The 20625-nt window shown below is 34.5% G+C and overlaps 1 protein-coding gene across 2 annotated transcripts in view; it reads right to left on the reverse strand.

Annotated features, from left to right (window-relative positions):
- Xrcc4 (X-ray repair cross complementing 4) overlaps positions 1–20625 on the reverse strand; it is a 189237-nt gene that overhangs the window by 112167 nt on the left and 56445 nt on the right. For both annotated transcript variants that reach the window (XM_042691059.1, XM_042691060.1), the window contains exon 4: positions 1329–1495. In XM_042691059.1, coding sequence (XP_042546993.1) covers positions 1329–1495 — 167 coding nt within the window. The remainder of the gene's footprint in view (positions 1–1328; positions 1496–20625) is intronic.

A 20625-nucleotide genomic window follows, 5' to 3' on the forward strand; every position in this document is an offset into this window, starting at 1 on the left:
GCTTATCATGAACACAGTGCATCACCTTTAATTTGATTTCATATAGAAATAAAAAAAAGAAACCTAAACTACAATACAAATCCATGAAATGCTTTGTAACACTGACACTTAATACTGATTCATACTAAATGAATTAAACAGAAGGCAAAAGAAAATTTCAATTATTTTCTTATATGGCTTACTAATATATCAACATTGTATCAGACTATATTACATATTTATTTGATAATGGGTGATAAAAATTAATTTACAATTAAAAATGAATGCAACAAATATTTTCTTAATGCAATAAATAACAGTTGAATCTAATTATGTTTTTATGTGTGAAAATTTTTCTGTTTAGAATTAAATATACAGAAAAATTAATTTTTAAATAATTTTCCATACACATTCATAGACAGTTGTAAAACTCATTGTTTCTTGTACTACCTGTATACTTATAAATAGTTTTGTAGAATAATAATGCTTGCCCGAAAAAGATTTCATGGTACAGATTCTTGTGTTCAAGAACAATCAACTTGGATGTGAGATAAGAAATCTATGTATTATTACTACAAATACATCACACAATTATTTCAAGTAACACACAAACAAGATATGCTTTTCATCTATGTCTCTATAGGTATATAAGGGCTCATAAAACATTTTCTTCCCATAAAATATCCTTTGTACAGCACAATACAAGTTACATAAAAGACATAGGTTACGATATAGGTGAGAAAGTTCATAACAGAGAAAATATGCAACTTTATTTTCCATCATTTAAAAACTAAGAGACAAACCTAGGAAAATAAAATACTCCTACATGTCTTATTCAGAAGCCATAATTTGGTGTCATGTATCAAAAATACCTAACATAGGACTTTTCAGCCAGGAAAAAAGAAGTCTCTAGTAAAAGCCAAAGCAGATATCATTTAAAATAGTTACTATTCTTTGATTCCAAGTAAAGAATCAATTGTGCTCATTTATCAAGTATTTTTATTCAGTATTAGTCTTATAAATATCTACTAACTATTTTAAGAGGTAATAAGGATGAAGTCCAGGGCCTTGAGCATGCTTAACATACCATACTACTAAGCTATACCTATAACTATATTACTAAACATTAGTAACTAACATTACAATACAGGCTTCTAATGCTCAGAGTTCAATTACTCCTTATTTACCTATATGTTTCTTCCTATCAAATACTATAATTACTTGTATAATTAATGAAAGGTTTTGTTTTAATTATAGGCTATTCTACATACGTAAACCTATGAATCACAAACCTTCAATAATATGAAAAAGCCCACTGTTCTTTTAATGCAAGAACACTATGTACATACCGTCCTTGAATATCATTCCAATCTCTCAGAAGCCTTTCATTTTCTTTCTGCAGGTGCTCATTTTTGGCTTGGTTTTCTGCAATGGTGTCCAAGCAGTAACAAACAATTTCTCTAATGACTTCAGCTGTGTTTGCAACTTTCTCTAAGTTGAAGGAACCAAGTCTGAACTAAAACAACAGGAAAACACGATTAATTTAGGAATAATATAAAGATTAAGAAGTCCAGTTTTAAAGATATATAGTTTATTTTTTGAGAAAAAATACAAGATTCAAGTAGAGTGAACAAAAAGGGAGCTACTTCCAATTTTTCTACTAATGTTTATCATCAATGAACAAACAACCTAAAAATAAACTATATAACTGATAAATCACACTTACTTCCACACAGTAATGAAAACAATATAAATACCATTAGGCAATCTACACCATCTGTTTGCTAAAACTTTATTTTTTTGCTGTTATTATTATTTTTTTATTGTGAAAATACCATACAGAGGGGTTACAATTACATGGGCAAGATAATGAGTACATTTCTTATCAAGCATTGTTGCCTCCTCCTCTAAAACTTTATTTTATATCACTCTGCACACAAGAAAAGGAGTTATACATGAAGATATGTAATTCTAAATTCTATTAACACAAATGATAAATTAGAATAAATGATATATCGCTGAGAAATATAAAAATTTTGGTAATGTTTAAAAATAGAGTTTTGATAACCTGGTATTCTACCTTTCATTTAGAGATTAATTTCTCACTATAAATTACTTTGTCATAAAGATAGGATTTAAAAATAATCCTGGCACTAGTGGCTTATGAGTGGAAATCTAGCTAGACTGAGTGAGATCTACCTGCCACCCTGGGAAGAAAAACTTGCTAGAACTGTCCTAAACAAGTTTGCTCTAATCTAGCAAACACATGGTTCTGTGTTCAAACTCCAATACTGCCAGAAACAAACAAACAAACACACTTAATTCTTTACTAGGAGACACTTTAAATAGTATAATACAGCTTTAATTGTAGTTATGCAATTCTGAAAGAAACAGTTATTACTGATTTCACATATAAGAATAATGAAATGCAATGATTAGTAATAATACTCTTTAATATTACATCTATAAAATCATTGAACTATAATAAAAATAATTACATAGCTGTATAACTCTATTCTATCAATAGAATACTAATACTGGATGTGGGAAGAAGGGTAGGTGTTAGGTATTATTTGCCTGGCACTATTTCTCTTGTATTATTTAGCAGCAATACATTCTATTAAAGAAATATTTATTGTGTTCTTCAGCACTTTCAAACATCATCATACATATTCTGTAATACCTTCTCAGTGTGTTTTTCCATTTTCTACTCAGATGGTACATAGTAAAACTTTCTTTTTTTATTTTTTATTTTTATTTTTTATTGTGAACATATTGTACAGAGGGGTTAAAATTATATGGGCAAGATAATGAGTACATTTCTTATCAAGCATTGTAGCCTCCTCCTTTGTTTACCCTTCACATCCCTTCCCAGCCTCCCCCCTCCCCCCCGCCCTAGTAAAACTTTCTTGAATTATTACTTCACCCACTTCTCATTTTACTCTATAGAGTTTTATAGAAGTATTCACATTCAGAGCTTTTGTTATTCCATATACTTGAAGACTATCCATATATTTGAAGACTATCCAATCTATCTCTAGGTAGAGTCTACTTTAAGCTCAAATTTTATATACATATTAATCTATTTTAATGCAACCAGGATATCTTACATAGACCTTAAATTTCAAATGTTAAAATAAAAATTACTGTTCATCTCTCTGACTTAATAGCCATTCACAATTGACTCAGTTAACTTTCATGGTCTTGTGAGAAGTACAGTGTTACAGTATGTTCTATTGTTTTTTTCTTTTTTTGGGGGGGGGGGGGGTCCGGTCATGGGTCCTGAACTCTGGGCCTGGGAGCTGTCCCTCAGCTCTTCAGCTCAAGGCTAGCGCTCTACCACTTGAGCCACAGTGCCACTTCCGGCTTTTTTCTTTTTGCTTATGTGGTGCTGAGGAATCGAACCCAGGGCCTCAGGCATGCAAGGCAAGCACTCTATCACTGAGCCACCTTCCCAGCCCCTATTGTTTTTTTTTGGCAGTAGGGTAAAGGCAGGAAAGAAACAAGGGTACATATTACTTGTATTTGTATTTCCATTTTACATGGTGAAAAAGAATATATTCATGCATTCATTAATCAGAACTTTTGAACATGGACTTTATGCTAGGCATCAGAGATCAGAGTGATCAACAAAAACTTATATTTTAATGAAGGTAATTGATAATGTACAATGATCAAATTGGATCCTCAGAATCCAATCACTTCTCAAAAATCCTTTAGCTAACAAGATAGTTCCGAATACATGAGACTGTGGAAGATGTTTCATATTACTATCATAACATCATCTAATCAATAGTTATTTTAATTTCCTTTGGTTAAGTTTCCCACTGCTTAAATTACCCTTTCTATGTTATAGTTGGTAATAATTATAAAAAATCCATAATTGGGGCTAAGACTGTAGCCAGTGTTCATATCAATACAATTGTACATTTTATATAAACCTTAGAAATCATTGCTTTACAGCCTGGATATTGACATATACCTCTAATGGCTCCCAAACAAGAGCAATTGTAACCTCTGTGCTCAAAATAATGAGGAATCCTAGTGGAGATTTGTGAACAATATCTAAGGTCTGTCCATAAAGAGTTTTACAAATACACTAAATAAAATAGTGACCCTATATCCTAGCAATCCCACTTTTGGGCATTTACCCAAAAGAAAACAAACAAGGCTATAATAAAGCTACCAGCACAATGTTTATTGCAGCATTATTCACTATAGCTAAGATATGGAACCAACTCAGATGCCCCACAGTAGATGAGTGGATTAAGAATATGTGATACACACACACACACACACACACACACACACACACACAATGGAATTCTATGCTTCCATCAGAAAGAACGACACCACCCGATTAGGAAATGGAAAGACTTGGAAAAAATCATATTAAGTGAAGTAAGCCAGTCCCAAAGAAATTTAGGTCCCTGGTTTCCCTTATTTGCAATAATTAGTATACATATAGGATAATCTTATCAGATGAGCTGAAAAGCTCAAAAGCTAAGTGAAATGAATACAAAGATAATGGACACAAGAGGTCTGTCTTTGTTGTTATTGTTGTAAATGTACTATGTGAATTTTTTTGTTTCCTTTGTATGTTCTTCTTTCTATGGTATATCCCCTGTTGTCACTGCACCCTGCATCTTGTATATACATTTGACTAATCTGGGGAGGGGAAGGGGAATAACAAAACGCTGAAACAAGGACACAGGATGACCCATTACAACAAGGATACCCACAGGACAGTATATTGGAAACGAACTTTACAACTTAGGGTGGGGGGTGGGGGAGGATGGAGAGGAGTGTGGGATGGGGAGGGAAGGGATAGTGGGAGAACAACAAGGGAAGGGGTAACAATGAGCATTACCTCACTCATGTAACTGTAACCTTCTGTACAGCATGTTTACAATAAATTAAAATTAAAAAAGAAAATAGTCCCTAAAGAGACACAAAACCCTGGTTTACCTATTCAGAACTTGATTTGCTTTTTAAAATGGTTGATTACTTTAACATAGTAGCGTTCCAGAGGGCTAACACAGTGAAATATCGCACTGGGACAGAATCACTGTTTGTGTTGCATAGCTTCTGTTGCTCACAGAAACAGTGAGCAAGCAAACACCAGACAAAAGTTACAATGTGAAAAAATGCTGTACTGTGGGACTCCTAGGAAATACAATTGAATAGCACATAGTATGTAATTACAAGGGGCATTTCTTTCTGAATTTGAGCAAGTTTGTACTATTTATTAGTAATTAATCAACTGTCTTACAACTTTTTCTAGGAAATTAACAACAGTAAAATCTGTTTTTTAACATAACTATAAAATTTTGGTTACTTTCCATTTGGAAATGTCAGATATGAAGGCCAACATCTTCCTGTCCCTGCTCCACTAAAAAGAAGCCATAATTTCCACTAATTCAGTAGAACAGCATGATTGGTTTGAAGGTATTATTACACTGATATTAGAAGAAAAAAATTTCCTAAACATTACTGTGCTAATTATAATTCAGTAAATTGCTTGCTTACATAAAAGAATGAACTCCAAGTGGTGATTCTTTAAACACAAGCTAAAATATCAAGTGATCCTAAATTTCCAATTTAAATAAAATCACAAAACATGGAATTGAAAAATGCTAACTTTTGTTTGGTTAATGATTGCTTCTTAAACTATAGATCAAAAGTTCTCCTGCCAATGTATTTTTTTAGCTGAATATATTTACTGAATCAATCTTTACTTAGCATAATTAAGTTTAACAAACAAATTTCCTCAAAATAATAATATAAAGTAACTAGCAATAGTTAATTTTGTCTGTTCTCTTCTTTACCTATAGACAAGGGAAAAATAAACTATTTGTATAAAAATTTAAATTTTTTCTAGTAAGAGTTGACTGTAAAATATAAAAACTGTGTATATTCTCTGAAATTGGTAACAAGTAGAGTACTCTCTACTTGTAAACGTCTTGAATTAAATTTTCTTGAATACAATAATAAAAAGTTGCCAAGAAAATCATTCTAAAGTTAGCTGTGCCTGACTAGCCCTCCTGAAGGTAATTATAAACTCTAGGAATAAACAAAATCAAAATCCAAAAGCAACACCAAACATAACACTGTTTCAAGGGACTGGAGAATGAGACAGAGGACAATCAAATAGCAAAATCAATGTGCACATGGCTCTTCCCCCAGAGGGCACACTCTAGTCTAACATGAAGAGTCCTATAACTTAACTACAAATCACTTATTGGGTTCAAGTGCCAAAGAAAGAGGATCATGTACACACATCTATGCACATGGATATTCTATTCTCCCTCTCTTTCTCTCTCTCTCTCATTCTGTCTCTCTCTCTCTCACAAACACACACATACACACGATGTAAAGAAACAAATGAAGAGAAAAATATGTAATGCAACTAGAGAGTTAATTAGTAAAGGGTAAGTTTAAATTCTATGTAATGGAATTAGGCAATAGAGAAAACAAAAGATGAGATGGGATTTAAAAAGCAGACCAAGAAAAAGATTCATAAGGTGAAAGATTTACATTTCCAGGTAGAAATGGTTTGTCACAACTCCAATATACTATACTAGAAGAGTATTCATATAACAAAATGAGATCACTAAATTTTAGATACTTCTGACTAAAAGGGGATTCTGAAAGCCTGCAGAGCCATGAAAGAGATAGCATAAAAATAAGCAGGAACTGACACATACTCAATTTCTTTCTCATTAGAAACTGAAATTCGCTGGAAATTAATTCATTGACTTCTGGTTCTAGAGGTCAATAAATTAGTGCATTTAAAATGATAACAACATAGACAAGAAAGTATTTAATAATATTTCTGGGTGCTAGTGGCTCAGAAGAATAACTGAGGTCATGGTTCACAGCCAGCCAAGTAAAGAAAGTCTATGACATTCTTTTTCCCCAATTAACACCCCCCCCCCCCCACACACACACGTGTGGAGCAATGGAGCTGTGGCTAATCTTGAGCACAAAAGCTTAGTTCGGGACATCACATAAGCCCTGAATACAAGCCCTAAGACCAGCACACATGCGTGTGCACTCATACACACACACACACACACACACACACACACACACACAATCACAGAAGTTGTGACAAACAAAAAATAAAAAAGAGAGACAAAGCCCATTCTTTAGTTGACTCATACTACTGACATAATATATTTAAATAATATGTAAACAAAAGTAATTTATTGTTCACAGGTTTAGAGGCTGGAAAGTTGAAGAGGAAGGCCACAGTACATTCAGCCACTGGATTAAAAATACATGTGCACTTTCAAAAACAAAAGAGAAAAAATTGAAAAGTAACATTTATTATGTATCATAATAATGTCATTAGATAATATTCACAACAAAAAAGTGTAAATAGAAATATAAGCCAGTAGTAAATAAAAATTGGCAAAAAGAGTTGAAAGTAAGACAGTGAGAGATGCCCTGTTGCTCTGTAAGTTTTGTGGAAACGATCTGACTGTTAAAAAAGTGAAATATTTATAACTTCGATAAAATAAAAATGAAAATAAAAACAAACAGATGAAACGAATTATTTCTATTTAGGCTATTTGCTATGACTACAGAATTTTCTATAGATCTAGCACTATCAAAAGTATCTTTTTATAGTTTGATAGCATGGCTTTTATATGTAAGCGGTAATTGATCTTCTGAAAACTGTAGGCCCAGTCAAAAGTGACCTACAAGAACTTCTAATACTTAATCGTGCTGAAAGGACTACTGGGTGAGAACCAATGAGAGGAGGGTAAATAAAGAATAAAGGTGATAAAATACATCATATACACATATGTATATGAAAATAGCATAAGGAAGCCCATTAATAAGTATAAAAGATTGTAGAGATGGGAAAAATGAGAAACAGAAAGGGAAATTTGATCAAAGTATATAATATACACAGTGGGAAATATCCTAAGGAAACATACTTGTAAAATTAATATAGGCTGGGGCTGGGAAGGTGGCTCAGTGGTAGAGCACTTGCCTTGCATGCTCGAGGCCCTGGGTTTGATTCCTCAGCACCACATAAGCAAAAAGAAAAAAGCCGGAAGTGGTGCTGTGGCTCAAGTGGTAGAGTGCTAGCCTTGAGCTGAAGAGCTGAGGGACAGCACCCAGGCCCAGAGTTCAGGCCCCACGACCGGACCCAAAAAAAAAAAAATTAATATAGGCTAACAAAACAGCAAAAACAAAACACAACAAAAAAATTCTCTTTGGCGTTTAGAAATCCTTATCCATTGTAGTATTTGTTTTTGCCAACATATAATTGAGTTTGAAAGTTTTGTATTTTAAAAACTTTCCTTAATATTATTACTTGTAGCATTACTGACTTCTTTCACTTCCCTCTCCATTCTCCACTGAAACAGAGACTTCCATTTTCAAGAGAACATGCCACAGTTTTAATCTATTTGTTCTATCTTTGAATCTATGACATCAAATCCTCCTGGTCTTCATCCTTTATGCCCTCTTGCACCCTATCAATTATCAGTATTCTTTGAAAACTTCTATTTTTGTGCCAGTTCCTTAATAAGTTATACTTTCCCAACTCCTGTTCTTTCTCCTCATTCACTCTGAAAGTAAGTTCAAATAGTCTACGATTCATCTAGTGACAATAGGTGGATAACCTCTACCTATTCCACTTGTGTATTTAACTCAGTTCAGTATTCTGAGCATCAAACCCATAGGTTAAGCATGCTACTGCTGTCAACAGTTCTAAGTCTCAGAATACTCAAATTTACCATCTTTGAAACAGAAATCATCTATTTGTCCCACAGACTGCTTAAGGTCTCATAAGCAAAGTCTCTACTCTGATAGACCAATTTAAAGCCACCTAGTAGGATCAAATTAAAATCTCTAGAATCATCCTTGTTTTTTTTTTTTTCTTTTGCCTTATCACAACATCCATTCAATCACCAATTCTGTCAACACCACAGCCTAAAAAGTTCAAATATGTCACCTTATCTCTATCTTAGTTACTCAGGTCTTACTTTTAATCCCCATTACGTCATTTAGATTACTGTGACAGCCTTCCAATTACACTCCCAGTCCATTGTTTCATTCTTTACATTTACCAGAGTAATCTTTTATAAAGAAAGTTTCAAATTACAAAAATCCTGGTTTAAGATATTAAAGTCTTATCACTGCCAAAAATGCAAGATTGATCATGGCTGTAGTCCCCTCATCAATTCAGCTTTATCTCTAACACCTGGTTCTCTGTCCTAAAACATTTGTAATCTGCCACTCTTACCACAATTTTTGTACTAATTTCTCATGCTTTGTATGTTGGTGAAGCTATCTATTGTATAATTAAACTATCCCATGCAGACCCTTTCAGAATTACTTTTATCCAGAGATTTCAATAAAAGCTCAAAAGTACAAAAAAAAAGCTCTTTGCAGGATCACCTGCAAAATTTCTAGATAAACTATTATTCATTGTATTTCTCAATATCCTTCATATACTTGGAACCATGATCAATATCTTTGGAGAAACAAAATCAATAAAAAGTACTTTATAATGAACAAACCCCACAAGCCTGATAATTCTACTGTTTTACAATTTAATAGACCTGGAGACCAATATAATAAATTGTTCTTCAGAATCTTTATAAATCTTTTAAAATTAATATTTATAATTTTTTAAAATAAAGCTGTTCAAAGAGTTTCTTCTTCTACCTGTCTTGATTTGGGCCTTTTGTTTTAAACTCACTGCTTCTGCAAATGCTCTATGTATTTTTTAATAAAACTTCAAAGGTTGTTTTAAAGTAGGACGATAACTTATAAACAGAGTAAGAAAGCTACATATTTAACTGTTAGCTCTCTGTTTGCTAGAAGCAACATTTAAAGTCAGTCATGGAAAAATGATATAGGTGTGAGTAACTTATGTGGTTTTTACTATGAATGAAAATAAAAACACTTTCATATTTGCTAAGAGTACTGCTGTATTTAACAAAGAGAATTTTAATGATTTTGTCTGGAAACCTGATTTATATTATCATTTCATTAACCTTGACTGCAAGGATTATTTCCCATTATTTTGTGTGACTTTTTTCTCTGAAAACCGTTTCTACGTATATACAAATATGCACACCATACTCACAAATACATCTATACAACTTTGCAAATTAGACCAAGTAAAAGAAATTCCTTTATACAACATGTACGTAAAAATTAGGTTGGGCGCTGGTGGCTCACGCCTGTAATCCTAGCTACTCAGGAGGCTGAGATCTGAGGATCATGTTTCAAAGCCAACCTGCATGGGAAAATCCATTAGACTCTTATCTCCAATAAACCACCAGAAAACCAGAAGTGGCAGAGTGGCTTAAGTGGTAGAGAGCTATTCTTGAGCTGAAGAGCTGAGGCAGAGCACCCAGGCCCAGAGTTCAAGCCCGATAAGAAAGAAAGAAAGAAAGAAAGAAAGAAAGAAAGAAAGAAAGAAAGAAAGAAAGAAAGAAGGAAGGAAGGAAGGAAGGAAGGAAGGAAGGAAGGAAGGAAGGAAGGAAGGAAGGAAGGAAGGAAGGAAGGAAGGAAGGAAGGAAGGATGAAAGAAAGAAAGAAGGAAGGAAGGAAGGAAGGAGAGAGAGGAAGAGAGAGAAAGAAAGAGAAAGAAAGAAAGAAAGAAAAGTTCAGAGAAGGAAAAACCAAAAAACCATGTATAATCTTCATTTCAAATTGTATTAAAACATATTTAATACAGATCATAATTTAACATTAATTAAAAGGCTAGCAATGGCTATACTGCCAACTTTACTAGGTGTAATTAGTGTTACTTAAGGTGGTAAAAATAATTCGAATTGCAAGTAGTTTATCTAATATTTAAAAAGTCTAATAACATCTATTCACTTATGATGCTCATTGTTAATGTACATATGTATATGCATATGTTAATTTTTTCCAAATATTCTTAATATGGGAAGAGAATAAAATCTATCATTTTAGTTTCATTAAGCATAACTTTATGGAAGTATAACAAATGAAGTGGGGAAAATTGCAATTACTATCATTGCATTTGTTCTAATATATTATTACTAAAGATAAGTAATATTGAGTATTTACTATATTTAATATATATCAGTTAACATTTCAGGAGTTAAATAATATACATTCCCTACACCAGTAATCCAAGCTACTATAGAAGCTGAGATAGGAAGTTTTCAGGTTCCGGCCAGTCCTCAACAAGAAACAAGAACCTACTTAAAAAATAAATTAGAAATAAAAGGACTAGGTATGCTGCTCAGTGTTAAAGCACTTCTTTAGCAATCATGAGGCCTTAGGTTCAAAAATTGTGTTCGCCAGGCACTGGTGGCTCATGCCTGTCATCTTAGCTACTCAAGAGGCTGAGATCTGAGGATCGCGGTTCAAAGCCAGTTCAGGCAAGAAAGACCATGAGACTCATCTCTGATAAAACACCAGAAAACCGGAAGTGGCACTGTGGTTCAAGTGGTAGAGTACTAACCTTGAGCAGAAGAACTGAGGACAGTGCCCAGGCTCAGAGTTCAAGCCCAATAAACAACCAAAAAAAAAAAAAATTATTGTGCTCTGGATCTAAGAGTAAAATAGTATAGAAACTGTGTTCAAAGTTTGCAGAATTCTACAGGAAAATGAAATTCTTTCTTTAATTCTATCATGTATATGAATATAACAACCTATATTTATAGAAAGATGAAACAATATTTCTTTATATAATGGAAAAGGTAGTAACAATTTATAAGGCCTACAATGTTAATAAATTCATTATTAAAAAACATAATACCACAACCATGAATGTTCAACATTTAAAGCTCCAAATATAAATAGAGAAAAGAGATGAAATATTACTGCACTAAACTTACTGTTTACAGTGAAATAATGCCCTTACTACATAAAATACCAAATGTTATGTGGTAACTATGTAAATAAGTCATGTTACAAAGAATAGCACCTTGCTGTTAGCAATATTAAAACCAGAAATGTACTTTTAGTTATGCCCAAAAAGAAATCAAGTGTTTTGGCATGCCATATTTCCACTTCTATGAACTGTTTCCTATGAAGCAATCTCAACAGAGAACACTCACTCATTGCCAAAAACATTTTCAAATAGTATAGCAGTCATTGTTGTGTTTTAAAGTAATCATAATTCATTCCATGGGGTGTTAAGATTGAATTCCAAAAAGGAAAGTGTGCTTTTGAAAACACAATACATACTAAGACATAAAATTATAGGAAAACACATCCCAATGGGTAAACAGACTATGGAAATAAATATTTGACAAAATTTTTAAGTTTTTTCTTGAATGACTCATGAGGTCAGAACAAAGATTTATGTTCAACTACTAGAAATGTTTGGTAATTATGGCCATAGTTACAAAAAAATAAGGAGAGTAAGTGCATCCCACTTGAAATAAAACAATTCAAAAATCTATGGAATATAGGTTCTTATAATATTATCAGATATGTATATAAATCAATATTTGGCTACAAATTGAAAGAGGGACTATGATGCTTGGTGGGTCTGTTTCCTACCCAGTCCCTTCTTAGAAAGGTAGCTCCTGAAGCTTGGTTTAATTTTTATACTGATAAATAAAAATATGAAAATTCATAAAAACAGTTTTACAAGTTCATATTTTGGATAAGTTCATATTTGACACACACCTATTGCTAACTGGATCAATGTATAAGTCAAGAAAACTGTAAAGAGCTGGGAAGGTGGTTCAGTGGTAGAATGTTTGCCTGGCATGCATGAAGCCCTGGGTTCAATTCCTCAGTACCACATAAACAGAAAAAGCCAGAATTGGCGCTGTGGCTCAAGTGGTAGAGCACTCACCTTGAGCTGAAGAGCTGAGAGACAGTGCCCAGGCCCAAATTTCAGGTGGAGGGGAGGGGAGGGGAGGGAGGGGAGAGGAGGGGAGGGGAGGGGAGGGGAGAAGAGAGGAGGCTATAACAATTGAGTCCCAGAATGGGTGACTGCTTCTAAAGTGTCCTGACCTAAATTCATTCCTACAGGATTCTACAAACTAAGTGAATATAGATATAACTTTATCTTCCCTTGAAGTATCAGAGCAGAGGTGACTTTTACAAAGAAACAACTTCAGGGCTGGGAAGGTGGCTCAGTGGTAGAGTGCTTGCCTCGAATACATGAGGCCCTGGGTTCGATTCCTCAGCACCACATAAACAGAAAAAGCAGGAAGTGGTGCTGTGGCTCAAGTGGTAGAGCACTAGCCTTGAGCTGAAGAGCTGAGGGACAGTGCCCAGGCCCAGAGTTCAAGCCCCACCACTGACCAAAAAAAAAACAACTTCAGGTGGTTCCCATGAGGTTACATAATTATTTTTTTTTTTACATAATTATTTTTGATGAAACTGAACTAATATATCAGTTCATTGCATATTACTTTTATAGAAACTAGCAGCTAGGCATATGCCAAAAAAGGCCATATTCCATTTGTGAATACCTACCACAACCAACATAGTCTCATTTATTTTGATATTTCTAGTACATGTCCACCTTTAGAGGCCATGTATGTAGGTCTCTTCAGTTCGATCATAGGAAATCTGATACATTTGATATTGAAATTTGATATTAAATTGAGTATCTGTAATAATTCCCTCAAAATAAACTTCCTGAAACAATGCTCTTGGCTCCCACAAAGTAACATTCAGCTTAACATGCAAAAAGATTTGTGAAGAATTAACTTTTATACAGAACAAATATTATTGAAAGATGTTCATTAATACTTTAATGGTTTTCATAAGTACACTAATTTTAAATAGCAAGCTTGCTAGGTGCCTGTAGTAAATGCCTATAATCCCAGCTACTCAAGAGCCTGATATCTGAGCATCATGATTTGAAGCCAGACCAGAGAGGAAAGCCCAAGAGACTCATAACTTCAACTGACTACCAAAAACGAGGGCTAGGAGTGGATCTGAGGCTCAAGTGGTAGAGCACTAGCCTTGAGCAACAAAGATCAAGGACAGTGTCTAGGACCTGAGACCAAGCCCCAAGATCAGTAAAAAGAAAAAGAAAAAAAAAAGATGAATGCACATTTTAAGGATAATAAGAAACAGTATGAAAACCAGACATACCAATATACAGGACCATTATCAGACTTCCATCAGGACTAGAAATATACAAGACTCATATTGAAGCACAGAGTCAACAGTGATATTTTTAAGATTCCTCATTTCCTACACTCTGTGACTGACTTGGCAAACCTCTAGCTAATTCAACAGAATAATGTAAAAAGCACCAGAGCTACTTCTATCCATGTTTTTTTTGTTTTTTAAGGATGTCGATTAAAAAGTAGAAGTAACAGAAGAAATCCTGGAACAGTATCTAAAAACAAAATCAATGTTATTCCAAGAATGTTATTCCAAGAACACAGCAGAAAACAGATTTGGAGGTATCTTACCTCATCACTATTATCATTGTAAAAAGAGAACATAAAGAACATAAAGAAGGTTTTGAATCTGTTAAACACAAAATGAATTTGCTCATAACATAACAGAGATAGAATTTTTAAAAATCAATGAAAGTGTTCCATTGCTATCTCATCATTAAATAACTGAGAGGAGCCAGCCTGTTTGAGGTTAAATATAATTCCTTTTTGCTTGCCAACAGCATTGTATGATTCTTGTAACACATATAGGCTCTCAACTTTCATAAAAAATACTTTGTACAAAAACTGATAAAAAAAGATATATATTCTTACAGTTCAATCAAAATTTCTGAAAACCAGAATTAAATTCACTGGAAGAAGTGTCGGCTAAGGGGCAATGAAAGTAAGCAGAATACAATTCAAGTTTTACCCAGCTACCATTAGTTTAACAATTTCATGTACATGTTCATGTGTTAACTAACCAGGAACACAAAATACTACTGTGAAAATTACATTAATCATCTGTACTTAATTCTCCAATAACCAAACCCCTCATTTCAAAAAAAGTATTAAATAATCCACTTAATATGTACTTTAAAAGACTAGTAATGAGGAAGAGGTGCTGTAGCTAAAATTGGTAGAGTGCTAGTCTTGCACAAATAAAGCTCAGGGACAGCACCCAGGCCCTGAGTTCAAGCCACATGACCAATAACAACAACAACAATAATAATAATAAATAATAATAAACAAATAAATAAAATAGAAGACTAGTAATGACCACAAGTTAGGAATATGCATTGATTTACAATGATCAAAAATAGAATGACTTTCAGTACTGTCCCAAGAAAGAATCTAAAAGCAACTAGAAGCCCTATTTTCTCGTAGTATGCTCCAAAGGACTGAGCATAAGCACTGTCAGGAAGTCTCAGTTTTCACAGTTCCCTCAAAGAATAAAAGAATCAACACAGTGATAATGCTGAAGAGATTTCACTGAACCAGCACAGTACCACTATGGTAATTAAAATGACCTTGTTGATTCCCTTCGGTATAAAGTTTTGCTTTGAGATTTTCAAATATGCTAGTGATCTGACACATAATTCTGTGTGCACTTTTGGCTAATCAAAGTATCTGTTTCCATAGGGGCTTACTATTAGAGTTTTTATGGATACTAAAATCCACAAGTCCCTTATATCACATGATCTAAAATTGGTACGCTTTAGGAACTGACATGAAAAGCATGCTTGCATATATTCAGAAGAGATATAGTTTTTAAATGTCTATTTGGAAGAATCTGTGGATTTGAAAGAAGTACATGTAGGGTTAACTGTATATGAACCCATAAAATCAGATGTCAGCATAAGAGTACCATCAGCACCATTTAAATCACTTAAACTGAGTTTCTTCTGTGTCTAAGGTATTGTGCAAGGGCTGAGAGGGGAAGCATAAACAAAGCATAATTTTTATCCTTATGAAAATTATAACGTGGTAGGAGAGAAAGTGAAATGTAGTCATGCAACTAAAAGGCAGGAGAATTTGACAGAGTGAATGAAATACAGACAGGATACATCCTGAATGCTATATAAGGCACTAAGCAACCTTTGCAAAGTAAAATGTCTTTGGAGACAGAATGATAGGCTCAACCAGAAAAATGAATGGAAAGGCAAACAGTAGAAGATATTACTCATCCTTGGGAACAGCTACTAGACAGTGAGAGTAAGCACTGACTTAAGGGATGGGAACAGTAGATGGGTAACGCTGAAAATACAAGACACAAGCTAAGTATGAGAGGGAGAACACAAGCAGGTATAATTTAGAAAATGCGGGAACTATTAATAGGGAAGAATTTAGACTTAGAATAAGGTTCCTTCATTTTCTGAAATTAGAAGAAAAAAGAAATGTAGCCACATTTGAACATGGAAAATAAAAAAAATAATAATAATACCATATACCTTATACCTTATAATACCATAGTGACTACACAGAATTCTCAAATGGCTCTGACGACTCTGACCAGCAGATATATCTTTTATATTCTCTCCTTTTTTTGTGCAAAAGTAATGAACTGGATGGGATAGATACTCTTATAATTAGATTTAGATTTGAGAATGGATATCCCTTGTTGTCACTGTATTTGATTTGGTACTCTGCTAGTATATGTACGTTTATCTGAATTAGAGAAGGGAAGGGGAACAACAGAATGGTGAGACAAAGGACAATGCAACAATGACATTCACAAAACAATATGTTGGAAATGAGCAGTACAACTTGGGGTGGGGGTTGAGAGGAAGGCAAAGTAGGAGAAAAAATGAGGGAAGGGGTAAAAAAGTTGACAAGAAATGTACTTATTACCTTACTTGTGTAACTGTAACCACACTGCACATCATCTTGACAATAAAGGGATGGGAAGGGGAAACAACAAGGAGGCAACACTGCTTCATAAGAAATGTACTCGTTATCTTGCCCATGTAATTGTAACTCCTCTGTATGATATTCCCACAAAAAAATTATTAAAAAAAAAAAGAATGTTTATCAAGTGAGCTTTAAGGAAGCCGTGGTCTTTTTCTTAAAGAGTGGAAATTAGGTTGGGTTTAATGGTTCATGTTTGTAATGCCAGGTACTTAAGAGACAGACATAGGACTGCCAGGTTAAGAGAAAAAAAAAAAGTTGCTAGGTACTGGTGGCTTGTACCTGTAATCCTAGCTATTAAGGAGGCCGAGATCTAAGGATCACAGCCAGCCCAAGCAGAAAAGGCCATGAGATTCTTATCTGCAATTAGCCAACAAAACGCTGAAAGTAGAGCACTAGTCTTGAAGGAAACCAACAACAACAACAACAACTGAGGAAGTATCCAGGCTCTGGGTTCAAGCCCCAGGATAAGCACAGAGAGAGAGACAGAAAGAGAGGGGGGGGGGGAGGGAGAGAGAGAGACAGACAGACAGACAGACAGAAATACCAAGACTTTATCCAAAACAAGCTGGGTATAGCAGTCTCCACCTGTTATACAGTTACTTGGGAGATGAATTTGAGGATTGAGATCTAAGGCTGACTTGACAAAAAATGAGTGACATTACCTAAAAAATAACAAAAGCAAAAAGGTCTGAAGATGTGGCTCAAGTGATAGAGTACCTGCCTTCCTGAGCAGAGAATCCTGAGTTCAAGCAGCAGCATCACCAAAACAATTAAATGAGTGGAAATTAGACTGGAGGGAAATTTTGTGTTGCTGGCCTTCAAGACAGACTGTATCATGAGAATGGGTTTCTAGGAGATGAGAGCCAATTTCAGCTAGCAGACAAAAAACACTGAATCCTGCCAGCAACTACACATAACTGCCAGATGACAGTGTAGCCCAGATGATACTTTGATTTCAACCTTAAGAGTCCCTGTCCAGAAACCCCACTGACTTACCTACAAAAAATGGCATTAAAAATAGCTATAGATTTATAATGTTGCCTATTAAAAAATCATTAACCTTCAATGTAAAACTAACATAAAAATAGGTGGGTTTTTTTAAAAAATAGATTAAAAATAAAACTACAAAAATGAATTAGAGATAAAGTTAAGCTTCCGTGAATGAGAGTCAACTAAGCTTATTTTCTAGCAATAAACTAGAAAATAAATCTTGGGCTCTCCATGCTTTATTCAAATATCATATCAGGCACAAAATAATTCAATACAAATAGAAATAATCATTGTGATCATATAAAAGTTAAAGAGCTCGACAGTTAACTAGTTTTTCATGGTGTTCACCTATGAAAAGACTAAGGAAAGAAGATGGATGCAGCTATTCACAGGTAGCTCATGATCACAAAATGCAATGTTTTTCTGGTAATTTAATATCTCCAGGAGGATCTAAACATGAATTGCTGAAACAAGTTAAACCTTCAAGTTTGTCTAGTCAACAGAAAAGATGACTAAGTTTCCACTAAAATGTGTGTCAAAATATTGACATATACATCCCAAGATTATTTCATAAAGCACATTTCAATAATTAGAGAAGAAATAAATTTGCACTCCTTTTGGCATTTAGTCACTTGGGCTTTTGAAATCATTCTATTTATGCTCGTGTTTACTGTCTGGTTTCTACAGTAATAAATACAAAGTCTGTTTATTTTAAATACTGAATCCTCAAATGAGATGGTTATTTTTCCTTCTCATTCCAACTGCACACTAACCAAGTTCTTAAGTTAAAAAGAACACAGGAGACTAGATATTTATAAGACAAGTTAGATCCAATATGACCATTTCCAGTCTTTAGTTTTAAGAAAAATGTCAAACTCCAGCTGTTCTAGCTTAATAGAAGGATGGCCCAGATGGACCTAGTTATTCTTTTGAGGTAGACAAAAATCCTAAGATTCATTATGTCCATTTTCTTCACTTTTGAGCCTCGTTATTCTTTTGAGGTAGACAAGCAACCTATGATTACTACGTCCATTTTCTTTACTTTACATTAGGAAGCGCAGCACTTGCCTTGTGTTTCATCTCTCTGGTCAATTTCAACTCTCTTTCCCAAGGAGAAGAAAATCATTTCTTTTTCAAATAAAAGCAACAGTTTATCCTATCCTATCAGATAGTACAAGAAAATCAATCTCTGATAAATCAAGCAGAATTTAAATTCATGATAGTAGAAGTTATGTACTTATGTCTGTGTGTATGAGAGAAAGACAGACAGAGAATTCATATAGAGCCCAGACTGACCTCAATCTCACTATGTAGTATAGGTTGGCAAACTCATGATCATCCTGTCGCCAATTTCTTAAGTGGTAGGATTATAGGCATGAACTACTATGCCCAGCTAACATATGTTTTTAATGGAACTAAAGTACTTTCTTTAAGTTTAGTAAAAGATAAAGCCACCCATAAGAGGCCAGAAGAGGGATCACAAAGATGAGGAGAGTTCGATGGTATGATGTGGACTTGTTGAGAAAGTTAAGTAGAGTGAAAGGGAGCAATGACCACTGGTAAATGATGGCCCTTACATCTCTGGAAAGGAACAAGGCTGGTAGCCAAAGGATACTGTGAAAATAGAGCTTCAAGCACAGGGCTGGTGGAGTGCTTGACTTCTGCCTTCCTGTTGCATGATAGTTGTTACCAGAAGGTACTCAGATCTAATCTAGGACCCAGGAATCATGTAGCTTTCCCTCCTCTTTCCCAGGGATATTGAGTACTAGATGGGGGTGTGAGGCATGAAGACTGACATGCCAAGTCAGTTCTCTCACTCTAACCCAGAACTCAGGGTTCAGTTTGCTTCCTCACCCCATCACACGTTCAAGGGATATCTTCAGTCTTAGACACTTGATGTTCCTGTAGCTCTCTGTAGTCACTAATGTCTTTTGATAGACAAAGAAGGAAATCTTCTAGGGTGAAAACAGTCTTAAAGTAGAAAATTCTCTGTAGACAGGCCCAATTCTCTACACATACATAACACTAGCCTGTTGATTAGGAACTGGAAGATATTTCAGCTATATTCCTTCTCACAGTGACGACCATATGGGCAAATTCTTGACTACTGAGTCAAGCCTTTTAGTCCAGTGGTGAGAAGCTTTTCACTAACCATTCCACTACCAGCCCTGACTGTACACTTTGAATATTTCAACTGAAAAATTACAGGTGATGAAAACTTCCAACCAATAACTTGGCATCATTGCATATGAACTAGCATATGCAATGTAAACACACACACACACACACACACACACACACACACACACACACACACACACACACACTTCCACTTTTCCTTTTTGGCCTGTGATGAGACAACAGACTAAACACACAATGCCCAAGTGGCAGCTTTTGTGAGACATGCAAGAGGAACTGCTGTCACCAGTAACAGTCATGCATGTCATCATAACTCATAAGAGAGACTTGAGAGATTTGTTTTACCCATGGAAAAAAACTTAAGCCAACGTTTGAAGAGTTAAATGACCAAACTATAGACAAAGATTCACTCATGACTGAAACGCAAAAAAGATTTAATTGCATTTATCAAGAAAGGATTGAATTGCCTTATTCTTGACAAAAGTGTTTTAATTATGTACCACACCATCCTATACCAAGAACGTTTCTATGCACATCCATTACAGCTCAACAATATCATATCAACAGTAGTGCCATGCATAATTTTGAAAAAGCAGAGGTTTTAACAGCTGCTTTATGAAGCCACTGAATAATACTGATATAGTGATCTTGCTTATCACTGTGAAGTGCAATAGCTGAATAACTGAAACATGTTCAAGAGGTTTTACCATTTACAGGTTTAAGTCAAGAAGATCATGAAGAT

The sequence above is a fragment of the Dipodomys spectabilis genome, unplaced genomic scaffold (genome assembly GCF_019054845.1).
Source record: "Dipodomys spectabilis isolate Male_0828 unplaced genomic scaffold, ASM1905484v1 ptg000140l, whole genome shotgun sequence".
Classification (NCBI taxonomy): domain Eukaryota; kingdom Metazoa; phylum Chordata; class Mammalia; order Rodentia; family Heteromyidae; genus Dipodomys; species Dipodomys spectabilis.